A 23,949-nucleotide genomic window follows, 5' to 3' on the forward strand; every position below is an offset into this window, starting at 1 on the left:
AATAATAATAATAATAATAATAATAATAATAATAATAATAATAATAATAATAATAATAATAATAATAATAATAATAATAATAATAATAATAATAATAATAATAATAATAATAATAATAATAATAATAATAATAATAATAATAATAATAATAATAATAATAATAATAATAATAATAATAATAATAATAATAATAATAATAATAATAATAATAATAATAATAATAATAATAATAATAATAATAATAATAATAATAATAATAATAATAATAATAATAATAATAATAATAATAATAATAATAATAATAATAATAATAATAATAATAATAATAATAATAATAATAATAATAATAATAATAATAATAATAATAATAATAATAATAATAATAATAATAATAATAATAATAATAATAATAATAATAATAATAATAATAATAATAATAATAATAATAATAATAATAATAATAATAATAATAATAATAATAATAATAATAATAATAATAATAATAATAATAATAATAATAATAATAATAATAATAATAATAATAATAATAATAATAATAATAATAATAATAATAATAATAATAATAATAATAATAATAATAATAATAATAATAATAATAATAATAATAATAATAATAATAATAATAATAATAATAATAATAATAATAATAATAATAATAATAATAATAATAATAATAATAATAATAATAATAATAATAATAATAATAATAATAATAATAATAATAATAATAATAATAATAATGTCTGAGCGAGCGATCGGGCGAAACTCTTGCGGTAGACCAATGAACAGCTCTACTTAGGGCTGTTTATTTACCCACGGTAAGAATCCCGGCCGACCGCCCGCATCGGCATCCAGCATGACAGAGGCCTAATGTCTCCCCTTACGCCGTTTTTCTACGCTTTTTTACGCGGATTTCGGAATTTATGCGTTTTTAAGCGCTATCCCCCGCATATAGAAAGTCTCAGTAATGTCAGTATGAAATCAACAAAATATATTTTGCATATTTTTATGAACTCAACAACTCAAAACTCACAGTTTCGAGAAAACCGTTTTTGAGAATCAACGTCGAAAACTTTTTCCATTTCCTTGAAAACTTTAAATTTTAAGACTTCCTATTTTAATTGAACCTGTTCAGGTCAATAATGAGCAAGTTATACGAGTTGTAATCTCATTTTGTTGTCTTTTTAGGACATTTTAAATATGAGCTATAAAGGCACATTTCCTTAAAACTCTGGATTTTTTGTGAATTTTGAAACGGATCTTTGTGAGATAAAATTTAATCGTATTTGGCATCGTTTGCCATCGAAAACTCAAAATTGCAAAATTTTAAGCCGCGCCAACACCGAATCTAACCGATGATTTATTTCTAAGGAAAAGTAGAAGAAAAAAGAAAGACATTAAAGAATGAAAAAGAGAGAAAAAAAAAAGAAAAAAAAAGAAAAAAAAACGCAAAAAACAAAAACAACAAAACGGCGATTTGGTCCACGTGTGGGATCCATTCTTCAAAACTAGCCTTTTGTAAAATAAAAGCATATTTTAATAAGTAGAGGAATTTTCCCACATAGGAGATAGCCAAGAGAAGTCATAATAGGAAAAAGGAAAATCAACAGATGGCCAACTCTATTCGTCTCCAACTCCCATCCGCCACCCGGGAGTACGCGCCCTATATGCTAACCCCAAGTCCAGGGGGAAAATTATGTATTTTTATACTTTGCCGAACATTATGAAAGCGGTAGATGTATATGCGAAACTTGCAATAGTACTCGGATTACCTGTTTCGAAAATTTCCAAATTGATTTGGACATTTGTCGTGGAATACATTTATGGCGCCGATAAATCAGCTCTCATATGCGTCAATAAGGAAGTTGAAAACGCACCTCGAATCATGTTCGTGAAGTGCTGTATAGAAAACTGCTCTGAGCAGCTATCTTCCGTGGAAACATTCTTAGCACATCTCGACAAACATAGACCACCAACGTATTACAATTATCACTGTCCGTATACCAACTGCAAGCAACTGTTCAATAAAACGTATGCGTTTAAAAGGCATTTCAAACTACACCGTTTTCCGTCAGCAGGAGATTTCAATGCATTGCATACTGGAGAGTATCCACCGTCCACAAGCGATTCGTTTTGTTCACCGACTCAACCATGTCAAGATACTATAGCTGCTAAGATACCTAAAATAGACAATTTAAAACATAAGCAAAATCTTTCTACTTGTCAACACGAAATAGAAAAATCAGCTGTATCATTTACTCTTAGTCTGCATAAAAAGGCACATTTTTCGAGACAAGATGTTCGAGATGTTCAAATAACAGGAGGGTTGTGTGCAAAGCCACGACCGCAAGGATGAAGTAGAATACTTTTACAAGAAAGATAGCCCGGCTGCTTGCGTATCAGTCATTTTTTCATTTGGTGTTCAATATCGAATAAGATACCGATCATATCTTGGCGTAATCACTGACAGTGCGAATAAAATATTCCTTGTGATAAAATAAACAGTGAAAAGCATGGTGTGTTGTCGAAATGAGTCAACTTTTCACTGACGGTATTTACGCCCGCTATCGCACAGAAACTGCATTTCACTAAAGTGCCTCACTGCATCAGCTGCTATCGATGCTGATACCCGCTGCAACTGCTTCGCTATCCGCAGCCATTCTAATTTTTTGGCCGCTAAAAACGCTGCTATTGGTATCCGCTGTCCCTGCAACAGCTGGCCCAGCTGCTATCGATGTTGAGATTCGCTGCAACTAGTGCGTTATCCATTGCTATGCCACAGCTGTGGCCGCTATCCGCCTGGTATCCACTGCACTGCTACTGCTGTTGCTATGGGAGGACTGCTGTTGTCGCTGTCTAGAACTATTATAAGCGGCTTCGACTGAAACAGGCTCTTATATAGGGATGAAAAAGCTATCGATAGTTATCGATAGCGGTAGGAAATCATTGATAACTATCGATAGCCATTTTAATCGATATTTCCTATCCTTACTCTTATACAGACAAACAGCACATTCAAATTGCAAGGTCTATGTTTCTGTCGACTGTGCTTGGGAAGCAATCATATTAACGACCAATCAGATCAATCGAATTTTGCGCTTCAACAAGGATTGATTATTTTCAATAATATAGTAAGTTGCTTGTCATGATTTGGACTTGATAATTTTTAAATTTTGGTTATGTGAAAAATTAATTTTTATGCTGATAATAAAAGCTTTCCGGATGTCGTGCTCATGACTGAAGGAATAGATAATTCAGTACGTTCTGATACACGGAGATGAAGCCAAATATATATCTGCTCCAAATTTCACCAGGTATCCAGAACGTTCTGCTCAAAATTTCGCTATGTTTCCAGAACGTTCTTTTCATTGGATGCATTACTAGTGTGCCCGCTATCACTCAGAGACAGCATTTCATTAAAATGCCTCACTGCATCAGCTGGCCCTGGTGCTATCGATGGTGATATCCATTGCTGCAGCTGTGGTCGCTATTCGCTGCCATTTGTATCTACTGCCCTGCATCAGCTGGCCCTACTAAGATTGATGCTGAGACCAACTGCAACCGCTGCGCTATCCCCGTTGCCATTGGTATCCGCTGCCCTGCATCAGCTGGCCCTGCTATCGATGCTGAGACGCGCTGCACTATTGGTTGCCATACCAGAGCTGTGACCGCTATCCGCTGCTATCGATGCTGGTGCTGCTGCTGTATCCACTGCACTGCTACTGCTGCTGCTAAGGGAGGACTGGTTGCAGTCTAGAATTATAATGAGCGGCTTCGGGTGAAGCAGGCTCTTTTATAAGCCAAATTGCACATTTCAAATAGCAAGGTCTATGATTCTGTCAACCGTGCTTGGGAAGCAATCATATAACGATCAATCAGAGGCCGAATTTTCGTTTTGACAAGGCTTGACTATTTTCAATAGTACAATAGTTTGAATAGTAAAATTACAAATATCTGCATTTGGGAAGAATCTTAGAAGATTTTCCAATCTATTGCTGCCAGAACGAAGGAAATCCATCGAATACTAATCGATTTATTAGCATTTGAAATTGGACATATTTTTCACTTTTTTTCGGTTTTAGATTTTCATTTTACATCCCTATGTATCCGAACTTACTGAGAGAAGTATTCTACTTCAAAAGGTACGCGAACCGAACCGAGCATATTTTACAAGCATGCCTTAATTTGATGAAAACATCTTTTCAGTCAATAAACAGTAACTTCAAACTTTTTAAACTTTTGAAAGAGCAAGGTGTTTTCGAACTTCCAAGAGTTATTGAACTAGATAACGACATTAGTAGAAACATACCTGAACATGAGCATGAAAATTATCACAGCCGAAAATCATGCCTGATATTGAATCCAATCACCTTCCAAATTAAAAAAATTTTCGAATCTGATGGTATCCTATTGGAAAAAACACTTGCACATATGCAATTGTTAGAAGATTCAAACCGTATTAACCATTTCGTTAATGGGCGAGTATGGGCAGAAATCAAATCAAAGTATTCTTGTGATCAAAATGATAGCTGTCTAATACCAATATGGTTATTTGCCGATGATTTCGAAGTTAACGATTCTCAGGGTCCTCATAATAAGGTTGATGCACTATGTGGCATTTACTATACATTTCCAGTTTTACCTAAAGAGGTTGTATCGAAATTATGTAACATTTTTGTGGCTGGTATCATACGAAAAATTACTGTTCAAAATTCTGGAGTAAGCAGACTAGTTGAACAGTTGATAATTCCTTTCTAAGTACTTGAAGAAGAAGGTATGATTCTACAGTAAGGCACATAGAACGTTTATGTTAGATTTATAATGTGTTTGTTCCAAGGAGACAACTTAGGCGTCCATTCGATGCTCTCATTCGTGAGCGGTTTCAATGCAACCTACTACTGCGTCGTAAACCTATAGGCGATCTTCGTAAAGATTGTGAAGCAGATGATGATTTTTTGCGAACAAGTAGTAATTATAACCAGGATGTTGAAACCGGTAACCATTCTAAAACAGGAATACTAAAAAAAAAAAAAAATTCAACGAATTACCATCGTTCCATGTGATCAATAATACCAGTGTAGATGTAATGCACGACCTGTTCAGTGGAGGAGTTTGTAAATATGGTTTAACATCAGCCTTGAACTATTCCATGTATAAAAAAAAAATTTCACGTTGATTGATTTCAATATGCGAAAGCATTTCGCAGGGCAGTCATTATCAGATCCTGGATTAAGACGTATACCAGATTTTAGTGAAGCGCACAATAAAAACACCAGATCTAAAACCGTGGTTATGAGAATGACAGCAAATGAAATGAGAGCACTTTGTCAACTTTTCGTTTATTGTGAGACCATTCGTTCCTGCCGATGATGATGTTTGGGCGTACTGTAAGAATTTAATCAAAATGACTGATAAAATTCTTTCGCAGACATTCACCAACGATGACTTAATTGAGTTGAGGGAACTGATTAAATCACATCACCGTTTTTACATAGAACTTTTTAACGAACACTTGAAACCAAAACATCACTTCTTGGTTCACTATCCAAAAGTGATAGAAGATAGTGGCCCTGTTGTCAATACAATGTGCTTTAGAAACGAGTCAAAACATCAAGGATTTAAAGAGCATTCCCACGCGATTACGAGTCGTGCGAATATTGGGTATACGCTGTGTGAGAAATCGTGTTTACAATTTGCAAACGATTTATACCACAATTTATTTTTCAAATGCGATTTTGAAGGCAATTTCAGGTCATATAAATAAAAAACCAGACCATATGTACAAAAGCTAGAAACAATTCAAATCAGGACAATTCGTAATACAAAATATTGATTCCACGGAAATATTGGCAGAAATTGAAGAATTCATTGAACACAATGAATCACTTTTCATTACAGCCCGAAAATGGGTAATAGGACCTTTCGACGAACATTATTTGGCAAGAAAAGCGACCCAGCGCAGATATACGATGGTGTTATTTTCGATTGATACTATCATTGGGCCCCCATTTTCGATATGTAACATAAAAAACGATTATTATTTTAGGATTAAGAATAATTTCTTTTAGCTTGTAAAAATAAAGTTTGTTGTTGTTGAATGTAGTATATTGATGTGTTTTGATTTGAGTACATTCAAAGTTTTCATAGTCGAATCAAACAAGCTGATAGAGAAACAAATTTGAGTGGTTGTGAATATCCAAGTGCTAAGCGTGGTTCACCTAAAATTTCATACCCAAATTGTTAGAATTTTAAAGTCGACTTATATGCATTTCATACGATTTAAATAGAAAACACATAGTTTAAAAAAAATCACTCCAAACCCCTTCAACATCCATAATGCTCTTTAAAATTTTCATAGGACATCCTTATGACATCTATGATGCTCCATATAATGTTCGTATAAGATTCTTGTGGTTTTCAAAATGAGTTGTAGCGAAAATCAAAACACATCAGAAATGCTACGCTCATACCACATTCGTATGAATTTCGAACGAAATTCTTTTGGTTAAATTTTGTGGTAGTCCGTGAGTAAGAGCAATCACTGGGCTAACTTAATGTCAATACAGGTACGATAGAACCACAGGACACACACTTGACAGACTAAGAGCAGTAGAGATCGTATAATAAATACTGGTTATTGAAAGCACAATTAACGTCGTAATTAACGTAATTTTCATCGTATAATAAGCAAGTTATCACATCTGGCGACAAGCATTAAGATCGGAGCGTTTTACAGGTAATATTTTTAGAGAAATCTTCATAAAAGTGACATAAAATACGAGTTTTGTGATTTTTTTTGTCTTGGGTGAAAAATAAAATGGTGGACTCGAGACTCGCATGGGGGAAGAAAAAATTTCTACTTGAATCTAACTCCGTTCGTTTCGTTTATCCACAAAAAGTCGGTGCATAGCACGGCATAGGTCAGATAAAGACCGTATCAGGCAGAAAGCCGTGAGGTCGTAAAAGACCGTAACAGGTAACAAGCTTGTAGGTCGAGTAGACCGGAACAAGGCAAGAAACCGTTAGGTCGAGAAAGACCGGAACAAAGCAGCTAACTGCGAGCTTGAAAAAACCGCATAAAGGTTTGACCGGTGACCGGTATTGTCACCTCAAATAAAAGAATAAACCGAACATTTGAAGGAATTATGGACAAATGGGACATACCTCAATTCAATTTCAGGTCGATTCCGAACAACATCGTTCGAGATGAATGGCAGAAGTATAAACGAAATTTTGGATACATAGCAGCGGCTAGCGGGGAGAAGGACAAAACTCGACTAAAGAATATTTTCCTAGCTCGAGCCGGTCCTGATGTACAAGAAATATTCGCCTCTTTACTGGGAGCGGACGTCGAAGAAGGACGGAAAGGAAGATCGAGCCATATAAAACTGCTATCGAGAAGCTTGACGAGTATTTTTCTCCCAAGCAGCATGCTGCTTTCGATAGGAATTCTTATTGGAATATGACACCGATGGAAAATGAAAATGAAAAAGTTTTTGTGGCGCTTGCTTGAGACAGCTCAAAAATGCTCAGTTCGTATGAAGCAGTGAAGTACCAGTCGCAGCAAATGAACTCTGCTACAACTTTATTAAATACAGATCGTTCAAAACCTAGTTACTGGACAGATAATGGAGCGAATGTCTACAAGATTCAAGGTCCGTCAAAAGGCTCCACCGGGGAATGTTTTCGATGCGGGCAAAAGAATCACTACGGAAATGACCCCAAGTGTCCTGCTAAAAATCATAAATGTAATAAATGTAAAAAGGTAGGTCATTTCTGGATGAGATGCCGCACGATCGATCGAACAATTTCAAATTACCAAAAACGAAAATCAGACACTACAACAGATTGGCGAGCAAAGAAGCCGAAACCACATGGTATTATGCGAGTTCAGAACAGTGAGGAGGAAAAGCCGTCAATAGCTAATTTCATCTTTAGTATTGGAAACGGTGACGAATTCCTGTGGGTAAAAGTGGGTGGAGTCATGATTCAAATGCTTATCGACTCGGGAAGTACCAAGAATAACTTTCGCAAAGAAACGGATCAAACATTCCGCGCATATGGGCGTTATTCAGAACCATTGAGTGTAGGTTTGTGTCTCGGATATATTTATATATTTTTTCAGAACTAGAAATTAGTGTTTTTTGTTATTAATTATAGGTGGAATGTTTGAGGCACTTATTTCGGTTGAAGACGCTGGAAAGCGAGTGGAAAGGTACGATTGCTTTTATGTAGGGAGGATCACAGCCCTTACTAGGGCGATTTACTGCTACAAAGCTCGGAGTTTTGTCTATTGGTTTACCTAGTATGCAGCCATGTAGGGTGAATCAACTTGTAGATGATAAGAGACCTTTTCCGAAGATTAAGGACCTCAAACTAAGAATTCCCATAGATAGAACTATAACCCCTGTCGTACAACATGTCAGACGTCCACCCATTGCTCTTCTCACACGTATTGAAGACAAATTGTCGACACTTCTCGCTACGGATATAATTGAACCAGTCACTGGAGTTAGTGAATGGGTGTCACCCCTAGTAACGATCGTGAAAGATAATGGAGACCTTCGTCTATGCGTAGACATGAGACGCGCAAATCAGGCCATACGACGAGAACACCATATGATGCCGACCATAGAAGATTTTCTACCTCGACTCTAGGCAGCAAAGTTTTTCAGGCGGCTTGATATTAAGGAATCCTACTACCAAGTGGAGCTCGAGGAGGATTGCCGAGATATAACAACGTTTATCACCCACGAGGGTCTCTATCGTTTCAAGCGACTGATGTTCGGCGTAAGCTGCGCGCCTGAAATGTTTCAGAAGGCATTAGAACAGATCTTGGCGGGTTGCGAAAACCCGATCAATTATATTGACGACATCGTTATATATGGGAAAACATAAGAAGAGCACGACAATGCATTGCAACAGGTTTTAGCAACACTTGAGGAAAAAGAAGTGTTGTTGAATCACACGAAGTGCATCTTTAAGACTACGGAAATTGAATTTCTGGGACATGTCATCTCGGAGAAAGGCATACGACCAACTTCAAGTAAAATAGTAGCTCTGCAAAAATTTCGGGCACCGAAAACTGCTGAGGAGGTTCGCAGTTTCCTCGGGCTGGTGACGTATTTTGGGCGGTTCATACCAAACCTAGCCACAGTTACCGCTCCACTGCGAGGGTTGACGCATTTAGGGTTTGCAATCCCGGGAACGATTTCCCGGGAACTACCTTTTCCCGGGATTCCCGGATCCCGGGAATAGAAATATTGATTCCCGGGATCCCGGGATTCCCGAGCTTCTCGAAAAATTTTCCATACAATATTGCAATAAAACTAAATATCGTATCAAAACACGAAACTTACGTCGTAGAAGTGTAAAGCAGCTTCAAAGTGTGCATTATACGAAGCAAATATTTGCTTGAAATGACGATCAACATTTGCTTGCCGTGTAATATCAAATTATTTGCTTAAATTTTTTGACAAAAATATATACTGTCTTATTCAGTAAACAAAAAATTAAGAAATATTTTCTTCGTCTAATGTCTTTTTGAAATTTGAAATTTTGAAGCCTGTAAATTGATAAAAAAAAATTGAAACCCGTAAATCAATGCTACCAGTAATAAATGAATTAATAAAACTCAGTCAGTGTATCTTGGATCGTGGCCGCGATTTCACATTAATTACGTAGGCATTCGAATGCTCTAAATCCTGCCTGGCAAACACTCAGCTTTATCTTCAACAAACTAAAAGTATTGGACCCTTCAGTTTCTAACGAAATGTAGCAAGAGCTGGAATCGGTGATTTAGAAGTATTCTAAATATCAGACACCAGCGGAGATTCAGCGATCTTAAGCAATGTTTTACAAATGGGAATTACATTATTTGGGCCTGACGAAAAATTGTCAGCGAATCTGAGGCGATTGTTCGACGGCATAAAAACCCTGAAACCTACTCTTCTGCTAACATTTGCTACAAAAATCCATCATGAATTTCTGGAGTAAACTTGAATAAGTTTTGTTTTTTAATCCGTTTTTCATGCGAATTGATACTGAAATTGTAAACGATTGTTTGATACGTTTTATTAATAAACTTTGTTTGAAATCTCATTTTTGCTAAGATTTTTTTTTCCATTCCCGGTTCCCGGGAATTCCCGGGAAATGAGATTTTGCATTCCCGTTTCCCGGGAAATCCATTTCCGGGAATATTGCAAACCCTAGACGCAATCCATCAAACAGTTCCATTGGCATGAGTGTCATCAACAGTCGTTTGAGAGATTGAAAGAGATAATTAGCGATATTCGAACATTACATTTCTTCGACAATTCTTTGCGAACAAGGGTGATCACGGATGCGTCTCCAGTAGCTTTAGGCGCAGTACTTGTTCAGTTTGAAGGCATCAATGATGATGATCCTCGTATTATCTGCTACGCTAGTTAAAGCCTCACTGCAACAGAGAAAAGATACTGCCAGACGGAGCGCGAAGCTCTGGCAATCGTTTGGGCAGTAGAACGATTGTCCGTTTACCTAATTGGTCGAAAGTTCGAATGAGAAACCGACCACAAACCCCTAGAAGTAATTTTCTCGCCGTATTCTAGACCATGCGCTAGGATAGAACGATGGGTGTCTTTCACATTCGTTGTTAAATATAGAAAGGGCTCAAGCAACATCGCAGATTCGTTTTCTCGACTAGTGGAAGAGGATAACGCAGTAGAATTCGGAAAGGACAGCAAGTTTCTCATTCTGGCGGTCACGGAATCGGTAGCTGTGGATGTTGGAGAAATTGAGGGCATGGTAGAAACGGACCAACAGCTACAGCTGGTGGTTGAGGCGTTGCGATCGGGTTCATGGACGCGGCAGGAGGTTAAACCATTTGAGCCGTTTCGAACCGAATGAGGACTTGTTGGGGACCTTTTAGTACGTGTAAGTAAACTGGTTATACCAGAACGATTGCGGAAGAGGATGCTAGATCTGTCACATGAAGGACATCCTGGTGAATCCTTGATGAAGCGTAGGTTGCGGGATAGAGTGTGGTGGCCCCGGATGGATGCAGATGTCACGGCATATGTCAAGAAGAAGGGTGTCAATTAGTTGGGTTACCTGGTAAACCGATCCAAATGTCGCTTAGAATGATGCCTGAAAAGCCATGGGTTGACGTGGCCATAGATTTTATGGGTCCACTTCCATCAGGCGAAAACCTACTTGTCATCGTGGACTATTTTAGTCGATACAAAGAAGTGGAAATTATGTATAAAATAACAGCTAAAGACACCGTGGCACGTCTTGACCGCATTTTTACTCGACTTGGATACCCACGTACAATAACGCTTGACAATGCGAGGCAATTTGTCGGAAAAGAACTAGAAACCTACTGCCGAAATAAAAGAATTGCATTAAATCATTCGACGCCGTATTGGCCGCAAGAGAACGGTTTAGTTGAGCGGCAAAACCGATCTCTATTGAAGCACCTACAGATAAGTCACTCGCTAAACCGTGATTGGAAGCAGGATTCACAAGACTACCTCGTTATGTACTACACAACACCACACTGCCGCTATTCGCATAATAGTCCTTTGTAAAAGTTGCGAATCCTATGTAAATTTTGCGAAAATGGGTCCATTTTGGCATGTTTTTTTAAGAATAACCATTAGAAAAGTAAGGTTTGATTCCCACAACCTCGATTTCAATGTCTACTCTTGTAGAGCATGCCAGAATGGACCCATATCCGCAAAAAATAAGAAAACATAGAACTTCTACATAGGACTGTTATGCGAATAGCGGCAGCACACTCATCGACGGGTAAGACGCCAACGGAACTTTGCTACGGCAGAACTATCAGATCAAAAATACCATCGCTTGAAGATGTCGAAGCCGCACTACCTAGCACTGAATACAGCGATCGCGATAGAATACTGAAAGCAAAGTAGAAAGAGCATGAAGATTTGAGAAGAAAAGCAGTGGATTCATCAGTCGAGGTGGGAGATACAGTTCTTATGCGAAATCTTGTTCCAGGCAACAAACTTACAACAACATTTAGTCCAATAAAGTTCAAGGTTGTCAATCGTTCTGGAGCAAGAGTAAGAATCGAGGATCAAGACAACGGAAGAGTTTTCGATCGCAACGTTGCTCACGTGAAGAAGATTAACGACCCAAGGGAAACACCAGAAAAAACGCAGGACCAGGAAGTTACCTCTCAAGCGATCTCCAAAGAAATAGTGGGACCAGATTCAGAGGATGAAGATGGATTGGGTTTCAAAGGTTTTGATGTAGACGATCAACAGAAGGATACTTCTATAGCTAAAGAGCGACGTGCTCGCCGGGTCCCAGATAAGTTTAAAGATTTTGTACTGTAAGAGACTTAACAAAATTATAGAAAAAGGAAGATGTGGTAGTCCGTGAGTAAGAGCAATCACTGGGCTAACTTAATGTCAATACAGGTACGATAGAACCACAGGACACACACTTGACAGACTAAGAGCAGTTGAGATCGTATAATAAATACTGGTTATTGAAAGCACTATTAACGTATTCTTTTCATCGTATAATTAGCAAATTATCACAAATTTCATAAGCATTTCGTATGACATTCGATCGATTTATTTCCTCAGTTTAATAATTAAAATGTAGCAGTAGGACTTCATTTATTTTGCATGGAAAAGATCAAAGTAAAGGGTTTTTCGAGTGGGAGCCAGAAAAGATTTTTAGGAAAAAATTGAAATTTGTCGTCCAATAAACCATGTATTTTGACGAACAAACTGCATAGTCTAAAGCCTGTTTTTGACAGATAAAAATTTGGTCAAAGATAATTATTTGTCACTCTCCAATTTTAACATGGGGCAAACCCGGGCAAACAACAACCAAGATGTCAAATAAATTTGAACATTATGTCAGAAGGTCAAATATTTGACCATTAGACAAAAGGTGTACTACAGGCTTAACACAGTATGTCCTGAATAGAAAGTTCCTGGTGAAAAACTTCCCAATTTGCTGGATTTTCTCCAAATCAAAAATCAATATCCTGAAGACAGTCTAAAATCGCGCTTTGTTGACATAAAAATGATTCCAAAATCAATATTATACACTTCTAGCAGTCCTAGAAAAAACTGAAGTGTTCTAAAACACCTGTAGAAGCCTTTGGTTAAGTCAAATTTGAAAACAATATTCTAATAAAATTGTTGGTGGCAATATAGTTGCCACTGCCTTATAAAGGGTTAAGTTTTTTGAAGTGTTCTTTTCAACCTGAATAGCGCTCTGTTAGCGACCTATCCGAACTTAATGTGAACTTTCTAGTTCGGTTTAGAAGCTGCTTTGCATGCTACTCGGAGTTTATTCAACAAATGCAAACTTGAAAGTACGGTTTATTACTTCAAAATTGAGCTGAATGGTAATACTCAGTGAGAGTTACTCACTATATTTGTATCCAAGACATGTAAAATATATCTCCAAATTATACCATGATCAATAGCCAGAATACTCGAACACGTCACTTTACTCTAAACATCCGAAAAAAAATTACGAAAATTTATTTTTCGATCTTACAGAGTAGGGTCCCCCCTCAAATTTAGCTCCTGATGGAAAAAGAAAAATGTGGTGTATAAAAAAGTTTGGAACTGAAATAGAAATGTTTAAAATGATAGGTTGAAAAGAAATTGTATAAAACTCTAGAAAAAGCAGAAATTTTTACACGAGCCAGGCCATTTCAAGTAAACACTTGTTTCGTGTAATGATCGCTTTAGCTATAAGATTATTTCCCTTTTCTTGACAACAAATTAGAGCAGTTCCTTTTACACACCAAACATCATTCGTTGCCTTGCTTTCGTTTCGAACAGACGCAAATTGTTTTACTCCGGTTAATTCGAAATATAACAATACGGCACACGAGTTGTCGTTCGACGGGTATTGTTTTATCGGTTCGTTCTTGTGCAGTGTCCTGTGCGACAACAATAGCCTGCAGTCTAACTATCAGCAGAAGCACCTTTTGCCCACTGGCAGACTACCCCGCCAGTGGCCGGTCCGGTCACGCAGCTGGAATCATAGCAGCAAAAACATTTCCTCGCACCGCTGGTACCCCGCTAGCAGCACGGATTTCCATACGGCCGAGTGAGTGGATTCAACTACAAGTCTCATCTACAAGGCCGCGCGCAAATAAGACCACCGTGATACAAAACGGGATCATTCGATGTCGGCATTGTTTGTTTTGCTGAGACACTCTTCCTGATTGATCCAACTAGCAGCCATCAGGTCGTGTAGGCAAAAGACCTAGACGTTCGGTGAAGTATTCGCTTTATAATTATAATTTTTATTTCTGTTATCATTATTATTATATTTTTTTTTATATGCCTAACTGTAGCGTTAATACGCTAGAATCTAAGGCTGGGACTTTTGAGCGGAATCTGACAGCATTACAGACGAACGTAGCCATGTTGCTTACTTCGACACTGCAGCCTTACGGCTATCTGAAAGATTCCAAGTTTGGTTTCGGATTGTTTTATTGGTTACTGTTGCACTAGGCCCAAGTTATATAATGAATGTAAGGTCAAAACCTCCAGGAGCAATTCAACCTGACAAGACCGAAGCCACAGATGGCACAAACTTACTCTGGACTGGAGGTTGCAACGGTAAATATATGATTTGAATGGAGAACGTACCTGTTTATCACCGGTTCATATTACCGATTTTACCTCACATACCACAGTAGTGTTGGCTATACCTTTCCAAGCCATCCAACCGTCGGTACTCATGTCGGCAGTCTTCCTCGTGTTCTTGGTCGTTCCTCCTCACGTCTGTTACCTTTATTCATGCCGTCATCTGTCCTCGATCGCTCCTCTTGATATGTCCCATGCAAGACCGTTCGCGTTCCTGCCCTATGTCACGTACCTGGTTCTTTTCGTTGTTCTACTGCGTGAATTTTCATCTCGCAGCCACAGAACGAGAAAAAAAAGAGAGAAGGGAGTGGATTAACAACAAAACCAAACAGAACAGTCAACACACATCCACAATTACACTGTCAACATATTTTAAACCCTTTAACCACCCATAGACGCATGAGAGTCATTCTAGCAGAAAAAAAGGAAAAACGTACAACTGATAACGAATTTCTTTATTCCACTGGGTCAGTGCACATCCGCCCCTGGAATAAAGAAACGACCCCGCAACTCACGACGCAAGCAAGAAAGAAACGCCAGACAGCTGTCGACGCTCAATGCATGGGGCATTGGTATACCGAAATTAACAAAAGTTAATTATAACTGGGATTGACATATGGGAATAAAGAAATTCGCGCAGTTAGCTGATACATATTTAGTAAAAAAACACGTGTACAGACTTATGCATATATGCATACACACATGTATATATATGGAAAAATGATATGAGTAGTAGTAGTAGTTGTGAGAGAAATTAGAAGGGTTAGTAATGCTACTTTATATCTATGAGTGCAATGGATGGACGTCAGTCACGAGGTTTTGTTAGTAATGTTAGGGTTAGTATAAACCTCGCTTAAGCCCTACCGACCCCGCCAGTATTTAGTTTTGTTAGGTCATGCGAGACTAAAACCAGCGGTGTGATAAGTCAAGCGTAATCAAACATAGGGAAAAAATACAAACGAATGCTATTATGGTGATTATTGAATATTGAGTTGTTACTATTATGTTATTACTATATTATTATTATTTATATTATTCAGCTGGGCATGAAAAAATAAAATAAAAAATTATTTATATTATTAGTTGTCTAATCAAAAATTGTGTTAGGAAATACGCTTGACAGATCACCGTCAAGTCCACCACCCATGGGTAGGGTATTATCATTATTATTATAATTGTTATCATTATTATTATTATAATTATTATTATTTTTCGTCCCCAATACGATTGTCTTTTTTTTTCATTTGATCCATCTTAACTTGAAAAATTGTTTTTTTTATTTAATACCAATTATTTGATCCCCCGTATATTCGGATAATTATCGTTTGTGTGCGGTAGAGCGTAACGCTCCCGCAAAAATGGACAACGTGCAGGTGGGACTTTTCCTAGATGTGGAAACAAATGGGGAGGAGATTGAAATCTCACCCATCAATTCCTCTCTATCTTCCCTTGTGGGATGGTACACTAGCCCTGTAAGGGTGCCGGAAATACGGGTGAAAGCTAACCCAGATGCTTCGAAAGGTCCGTTCATAGTTTTTTTCAGGCCCATTAAGAAGCCTCTTAATATAATACAAATCGGCAAGGACCTGACAAAACAGTTTTCGGACGTAACCGAAATTATTAAGGTTAGACCGAACAAACTGCGAGTTGTCGTGAGTAGCTTGAAGCAAACAAATGCAATTGCTAGCTACGAGCTCTTCACGAGAGAGTACCGCGTGTACATCCCTGCCAAGGACGTGGAGGTCGACGGTGTGGTTACCGAAGGAAACCTCACGGTCGATGACATTTTGCGTCACGGGGTTGGTTGTTTCAAGAACCCCCTGATTCAAAATGTAAAGATACTGGATGTCAAGCAATTGCATTCAGTATCCATCGAAGAAGGGAAGAAGAAATTCCTCCCTTCGGATTCCTTCCGTGTAACATTCGCCGGATCCGCACTGCCGAACTACATCTCTTTGGACAGGGTTCGTCTGCCTGTACGCCTGTTCGTACCGCGGGTCATGCATTGCCAAAACTGCAAGCAGTTAGGTCATACAGCCACCTACTGCTGCAACAAGGCACGCTGCAGCAAGTGCGGAGGCAATCATGCTGAGACCGCTTGCAGTGAGGATACTGAAGTGTCTTTACTGTGAAGGAACTCGGCATGACCTTTCGGCGTGTCCCGCGTACAAAAAGCGCAAGGAAAAAATTAAGCGTTCCCTCAAGGAACGATCAAAGCGCTCTTTTGCAGAAATGCTTAAGAGGGCTGAGCCACCCTCGACAGGAAACATCTTTTCCTTTTTACCAACCGATGAAGGTACATCTGACGATCCCGTTGAAGGGTGTTCTTATGCCATGCCAGAAGGATCAAGGAAGAGGAGAATTATTAACTCTCCTAATCTTTCTCGCAAAGGTCGTAAGATATCCCCTAGCGGAATGACCAATAAGCCAACACAAAAAGGAAGTAGTGAAAAAAAAACCGAAGCAAGTACCTCCTGGTTTTAATTTCAATTCAAACCAGGAGTACCCACCGTTTCCTGGGGCACCAAAAACCCCTCGTGCACCCATTGCTCGATCAGAAAATAGGAAAGAAACAGGGTTTATAAAATTCTCTGATATTGTGGATTGGATATTTAAAACATGCAACATACCAGATCCCCTTCAAAATATTCTTCTTGCCCTCCTGCCCACAGTGAAAACCTTTTTGGAGCAACTAGCAGCAACTTGGCCTCTCATTTCAGCTATCATATCTTTCGATGACAAATACGTCGAAAGAGGTTAGCAATTTTATCACTGTATTACAGTGGAATTGCAGAAGTATCATCCCCAAATTCGATCTATTTTCTGATTTGATAAACACACACAACTGTGACGCGTTTGCGCTCTGTGAAACTTTTCTCAATTCAAACGATCAACTTAATTTCGACTCACACGGAGGAGGGGTACTTTTAGGGATCAAAAAGTGCTATTCTTTTTTTAGAGTCGACCTCCCCTCGATCTCGAATATTGAAGTCGTTGCCATTCAAACGATTATGAATGGAAAAGACTTTTGCCTTGCTTCGATATATATTCCTTCATCCGTGCGGATTGACCAGAGGCAACTTTCTGATACAGCAGAATTGCTTCCCGCGCCTTTTTAGATATTGGGAGATTTTAACTCTCACTGTTCGCTATGGGGGTCGCTGTACGACGACAACCGATTTTCTTTAATTTGCATTTTGATCGACGACTTCAATATGACACTTTTGAATACTGGGGAAGCGACACGTGTACCTAATCCTCCAGCACGTGAAAGCGTGCTTGACCTATCCCTTTCCTCGACATCACTAGCGTTAGATTGCCAGTGGAAAGTAATCAATGATCCCCACGGTAGTGATCATCTTCCAATCGTTATTTCAATTGCTAATAGTTCGACTCCCCCGGATCCAATCAATATTTCATACGACCTTACACGTAATATTGATTGGAAGTCTTATGAGACGATTATTGCGGAATCCATCGAGTCTTACGAGGAACTTCCTCCGGAGGAAGAATACGCGCTCCTTTCTGGCTTGATCATCGACGCCGCGACTCAAGCTCAGACGAAACCGATACCCGGGATCACGATTAAACAGCGTCCTCCTACCAAATGGTGGGACAAAGTGTACTCTGAACTGTACGCGCGAAGGTCCTCGGCGTATAAGGACTACCGAAAGTACGGCTCTGTTAAGCTGCTTCGAAGGTACGAGGCACTCGACAGGCAGATGAAGAGCTTGATGAAAGCGAAAAAACGCGGATACTGGCGGCGGTTTGTAAACGCGTTGTCGAGGGAAACAGCGATGAGCACCCTTTGGGATACCGCCAGGCGCATGCGGAACCGTGACGTTTCGAATGAGAGTGAGGAGTATTCAGATCGCTGTATACTCGATTTTGCCAAAAAGGTCTGTCCGGACTTTGTACCGGAACAGAAAACCTTTCGCGACGCGTTTCTAGTAACTACGGAAGAGCCTCCATTTTCGATGTTGGAATTTTCAATGGCTCTCCTGTCGTGCAACAATAAGGTTCCAGGGTTAGATAGAATAAGACGCTTGTTGAATTTGTTCAACAAGTTTCTTGAGTTAAATATTGTTCCGCACGACTGGAGGGAGGTAAAAGTCATTGCTATTCGAAAACCCGGGAAACCTGCCTCTGATCACAATTCATATAGGCCGATTGCGATGCTCTCTTGCCTCCGGAAATTAATGGAGAATATGATCCTCTTACGGTTAGACAAATGGGTCGAAACAAACGGTTTACTTTCAGATACTCAATTTGGCTTTCGCCGGGGCAAAGAGACGAACGATTGCCTAGCGTTGCTTTCTACTGAAATTCAACTCGCATTTGCTCGAAAAGAGCAAATGGCTTCTGCGTTCTTGGATATTAAGGGGGCTTTTGACTCTGTCTCTGTAGAAGTTTTAAGCGAGAAACTTCATTCGCAGGGACTTTCACCAAATTTGAATAACTGTTTGCTCAATTTGTTGTCAGAAAAGCATATGTATTTCTCACATGGCGATTCGACAACTTCCCGAATTAGTTTCATGGGCCTTCCCCAGGGCTCATGTTTAAGTCCTCTCTTATATAATTTTTACGTCAATGACATCGATGAATGTCTTGCAAATTCATGCACGCTAAGGCAACTTGCAGACGATAGCATTGTATCCATTACTGGTGCGAGGCTAGCGATTTGCAAGGACCATTGCAAGATACCTTAGACAATTTGTCTGAATGGGCTCTTAAGCTGGGTATCGAATTCTCTCCGGAGAAAACTGATCTGGTCGTTTTTTCTAGGAAGCATAACCCAGCTCAGCTGCAGCTCCTACTAACGGGTAAAACGATCACTCAGGTTTTAGTCGCTAAATATCTCGGGGTCTGGTTCGACTCTAAATGCACCTGGGCTTGTCATATTAGGTATCTAACACGAAAATGCCAACAGAGGCTTAATTTTCTTCGTACGATTACCGGAACCTGGTGGGGTGCTCACCCAGCAGACCTTCTGAGGCTTTACCAAACAACGATATTGTCTGTAATTGAGTACGGGTATTTCTGCTTCCGCTCCGCAGCAAACACACATTTGATCAAACTGGAGCGAATACAATATCGTTGTTTGCGTATTGCCTTAGGCTGCATGCAGTCGACCCATACGATGAGTCTTGAAGTGCTAGCGGGTATTCTTCCGTTGAAACATCGCTTTTGGAATCTCTCTTACCGGTTGCTAATCCGATGCACAGTTATGAACTCATTAGTAATTGAAAATTTCGAGAGGTTGGTTGTCCTTCATTCTCAATCCAGATTTATGACTTTATATTTTGACTATATGGCTCAAGATATTAACCCTTCTTCATACGTTTCCTCCAATGTCGCACTTTTAGGTACTTCTGACAATGCTATATTCTTCGAAACCACCATGAAAAAAAGACATTATTGGTATCCCGGATCAATTGCGACCACAAGAGATCCCTAAGATTTTTTCCAATAAGTTTAAACATGTTAGTTATGATAAAAGGTTTTACACTGACGGATCTAATCTAGATGAGTCCACTGGCTTCGGTGTCATGCAAATTTTACCGCCTCTTACAAACTCGATGCTCCTGCTTTCGTGTACGTCGCAGAACTTGCTGCTATTCAGTACTCTCTTGGGATCATCGAAACCCTGCCCATAGACCACTACTTCATCTTCACAGACAGTCTCAGTGCCATTGAGGCTCTGCGATCGATGAAGACTGTGAAGCACACCCCGTATTTCCTGGGGAAAATACGGCGGTTTTTAAGTGCTTTAACAGATAAAAATTACCGGGTTACCTTAGCGTGGGTCCCTTCTCATTGTTCCATTCCGGGCAATGAAAAGGCTGACGCTTTAGCTAAGGTGGGTGCTATTGATGGCGATATTTATGTAAGACCAATTGCTTATGATGAATTTTATAGCATTTTGCGTCAGTTGGCAATTATCATGGAACTCAGATGAACAAGGACGGTGGCTACATTCCATTTTTCCTAAGGTATCGACTAAAGCATGGTTCAAGGGGTTGGATGTAGGTCGGGACTTCATTCGCGTGATGTCAAGACTTGTGTCCAATCACTATACGTTAAACGCGCATCTCTTTCATATAGGGTTTGTAGACAGTAATCACTGCGTTTGTTGTTTGGTCGTGTACCGAATACTGTGGTGTTAGGTCCGAGCTTATAGATTCCCTTCGGGCCCGAGGAAAACAACCGAACGTACCCGTTAGAGACATTCTGGGAAGCGGTGATCTCCAGTACATGACACAGCTATACGGGTTTATAAAAAATGCTGGAATTAAAATTTGATTTTTTTTTTATCTATTTGTTAGATTACAATTCCCGTTATAAACTGAATGAAAATGATACACCATGCTGGAGACACTAAATCGAAGACTCGGCATCTTCATGTTCACGCAGACACCTCAGACCAAAACTGCTCAAATGGAACATCACTGCTTAAGCAGGTATTAGACGAAGCAAACATTTGCTATTTTTGGTACGAATTTTATTTGCGCAAAATAAAATCCGTACCAAAAATAGCAAATATTTGCTTCGTGTAATACCCGCTTTAGCCATGTACAAATAAATAAATCCTGTAACTCAATATAGTTAAAATCAAAATTGTAACTCCCCTCCTCTCACTATAAATCCCCACTAGCTCGTAGTCGACCGCGAGATATAAAAAATGTGCCTCCCTCTTTCCCTGCTAATTTAGAATAAAAAAAATGTACTTGGCTCAGTTAAACATAAATTGATCGTGCCGTGTCAAATAAACTATTTTAAATTAAAGAAAAACACACCAAACATTGAGAACTCGTTATTTGTGATTGGCCACACAAAATAATAAACTATTTATGACTTACCTCTTCTTTTGGTACAGCTTCAGTTGCATGTCCTAATATATCCGCTACTTCGAGAAGATCCTTACAAAATCCTTGAATACCAAATAGCTTTGCATCTTCAATCTGCTTTGTCAAACGACGTCGCATGTTTTCTCCATCTGCAAGAGCTCTTTTATACTTATCCTAAAGAGAATATATATTAATGAAAATGAATGCATTAACATTTGTGAACCGACGTTACTTCAAGCTCACTTATTTTATTATTAAGCGATTGGATCTCTTTCCTCGAAGTTTCGAGTTCAATTGTCAATTTCTTTTCATTTTCCTGCAGTTCGTCTTTTTCGGAAGCTTCATTAGCATAGTGTCTTGTTTTATAAAACTTAGACACCACTGTAGCACATCGGAACTGGCTTGTTGGGCTATTTGCAGTTTATATAAAAAAAAAACAAGCACGTTTTTGGTAGTTGATTACATCATCATTTCAATATTGTAAATAAATTACTTACCTAATTAAATTTTGTATGTATATCGGTGCTGCCGCTGTCAGCTTGAATATTGTTTGCATATTGGATGTCGCTTTGATAAGTGTTAGTTTTGTGAATTGTAGAATAATGGTTTAAATTTAAGCTTTCGTTTTAACCCGGTAACAAAACAACTTTTTAAATTCGCGTTGACGGTGTTGCTGATATTTGTTTGCATGCGAAAAAGAAGGAGGGAAATATTTTTGCTTTTGTCATCACGCGCATTTTGACTATTACATATGAGTGTTCACGTAGGTGCGAACAGCCTTCAAAATCCCTTTCAACGCGAATAACCCGAATAGAGATACTCAGAGAGAGAGAGAGAGAGAGAGAGAGAGAGAGAGAGAGAGAGAGAGAGAGAGAGAGAGAGAGAAGTGATGAATAAATCACGGGAATGGCATCGCTGTCAGCTACCATACATTTGACGCGTTACCAACATCACTGGCACTGGCACCCGAAAAATGGGCAGTTCACCCTTATCTTATGTTGATTCGGGCAAACCGGCTAAATGTTGACTGCAATTGTTGATAGCATATCAGACAGTTTTGAGCAATTTCTTAAGGTTTTCACATGGTATGTGATATTCTAAGTGATATTTAGTACATTTATTGTGTCCCAAAGCAAAGTGAAGCAAACTGTGACAGCAGAAAAAGTAGTTTTGGGACAAACGGTACAGAAATAGATGTTCGTAACGCTTGAAGGCTACCATTCCCTTGGAAAAAACCGCCAACCGGCAATGTTGACTAACTATTTTTTATTACTCTAAACTGAGTAAGATATCACTCATTTTTGTTGAAAGTGGAGGTACCCTAATCTGAGTTCTTTTACAATTACTCACTTTTGAGTAAAGCTTCCATACGTCGAAAACTCAGTAAAACCTACTCTGTTCATGCAAGCCTGAAATTAATAAAATGGGTAGAAGTTACCCAGTTTGAGTAAAATGTAGTGCAACATGTCAAAAGGGTCTATCTACTTTCATCGATTTTCTTGATTGACTTTTCATTTGTTTAATAGTTCAGCTAAAGTAACTACTCCCAACGTGGTGTTTATTTAAAAAGCTAGATGAAATTCTCCGCTATCAAATGGTGTAAAGGACATATCATGAAACGTTTGTTTAATAAGCGGTGGCGGTTGAAGGAAACCGATTGATCAAAAAATCGATCAAAGTAGATAGATCCTTTTGACATGTTGCTCTACAATTGATAAAATTTTATGTTTGTGGTTTTTTGTAAACCTGACCCAGTGAATAAAACAATTTTAAAACATTTAAGAACTTACATTTAGTTTACACTGAAACCTTATAAATGTTTTAAAATCACCCATGTCTTCTGTCTTTATGGCTTCATTGAATGAAGCACATGGGGATTGCGGCGAATTATTCACAAATAATACCACCAATAAGAGCTGATTCATATATTTCAAAACCCTCTGTGATTCTGACGTTTGGCTGAAATTATTGTGGGATATTGATATCTGTTGTTTGTAATACAATTTATTAAGAAATTGTTGTTTCGATGACAGATTAAATACTTACTGCTAGCCAATGAATAGGAGCGATGCCAACTGTTCTTCGGATAATTACTCAAAACTGAGTTAACATGGTCATTACATTATTAAAATCTGAGTAAATGTTACCCATCTTGATCACTCACTTTTGACATTTTGCATAAGAATACCAAACTGAGTAGATCTTAATCAGATTAGAGCAAAAACAATGGTGCGTGTTAATCAGATTAGAGTAAAAACAATGAAGCGTGTACGATGTATTTTGCTAAGGGCATCCTTAACAATGCGTTACTATTTAAGTTGTTATGGCGACTGTGTATAGCGCGGCTATTTTACGCACTCACCCGTTTTCACACCGGTCGTTGCTATCGTCTCTGTTTGACGTTTTATCCAGCATAAACCTTTAGCAGCGCTGTTACCGGGCTG

The 23,949-nt window shown here is 38.6% G+C and overlaps 1 protein-coding gene across 2 annotated transcripts in view; it reads right to left on the minus strand.

Annotated features, from left to right (window-relative positions):
* Positions 1-22,262, minus strand: part of LOC129725657 (grpE protein homolog, mitochondrial) — a 151,284-nt gene extending 129,022 nt beyond the window's left edge. Inside the window, exons 1-3 of one of the 2 annotated variants that reach the window (XM_055681714.1) lie at positions 22,003-22,262; positions 21,738-21,915; positions 21,518-21,679 (exon numbers count right to left, since the gene is read on the minus strand). In XM_055681714.1, coding sequence (XP_055537689.1) covers positions 21,518-21,679; positions 21,738-21,915; positions 22,003-22,061 — 399 coding nt within the window. In that variant the 5' untranslated portion in view covers positions 22,062-22,262. The remainder of the gene's footprint in view (positions 1-21,517; positions 21,680-21,737; positions 21,916-22,002) is intronic. The other variant, XM_055681713.1, reaches the window with a different exon arrangement.
* Positions 22,263-23,949: the final 1,687 nt, after the last annotated feature.

Source organism: Wyeomyia smithii, chromosome 2, assembly GCF_029784165.1.
Source record: "Wyeomyia smithii strain HCP4-BCI-WySm-NY-G18 chromosome 2, ASM2978416v1, whole genome shotgun sequence".
Classification (NCBI taxonomy): domain Eukaryota; kingdom Metazoa; phylum Arthropoda; class Insecta; order Diptera; family Culicidae; genus Wyeomyia; species Wyeomyia smithii.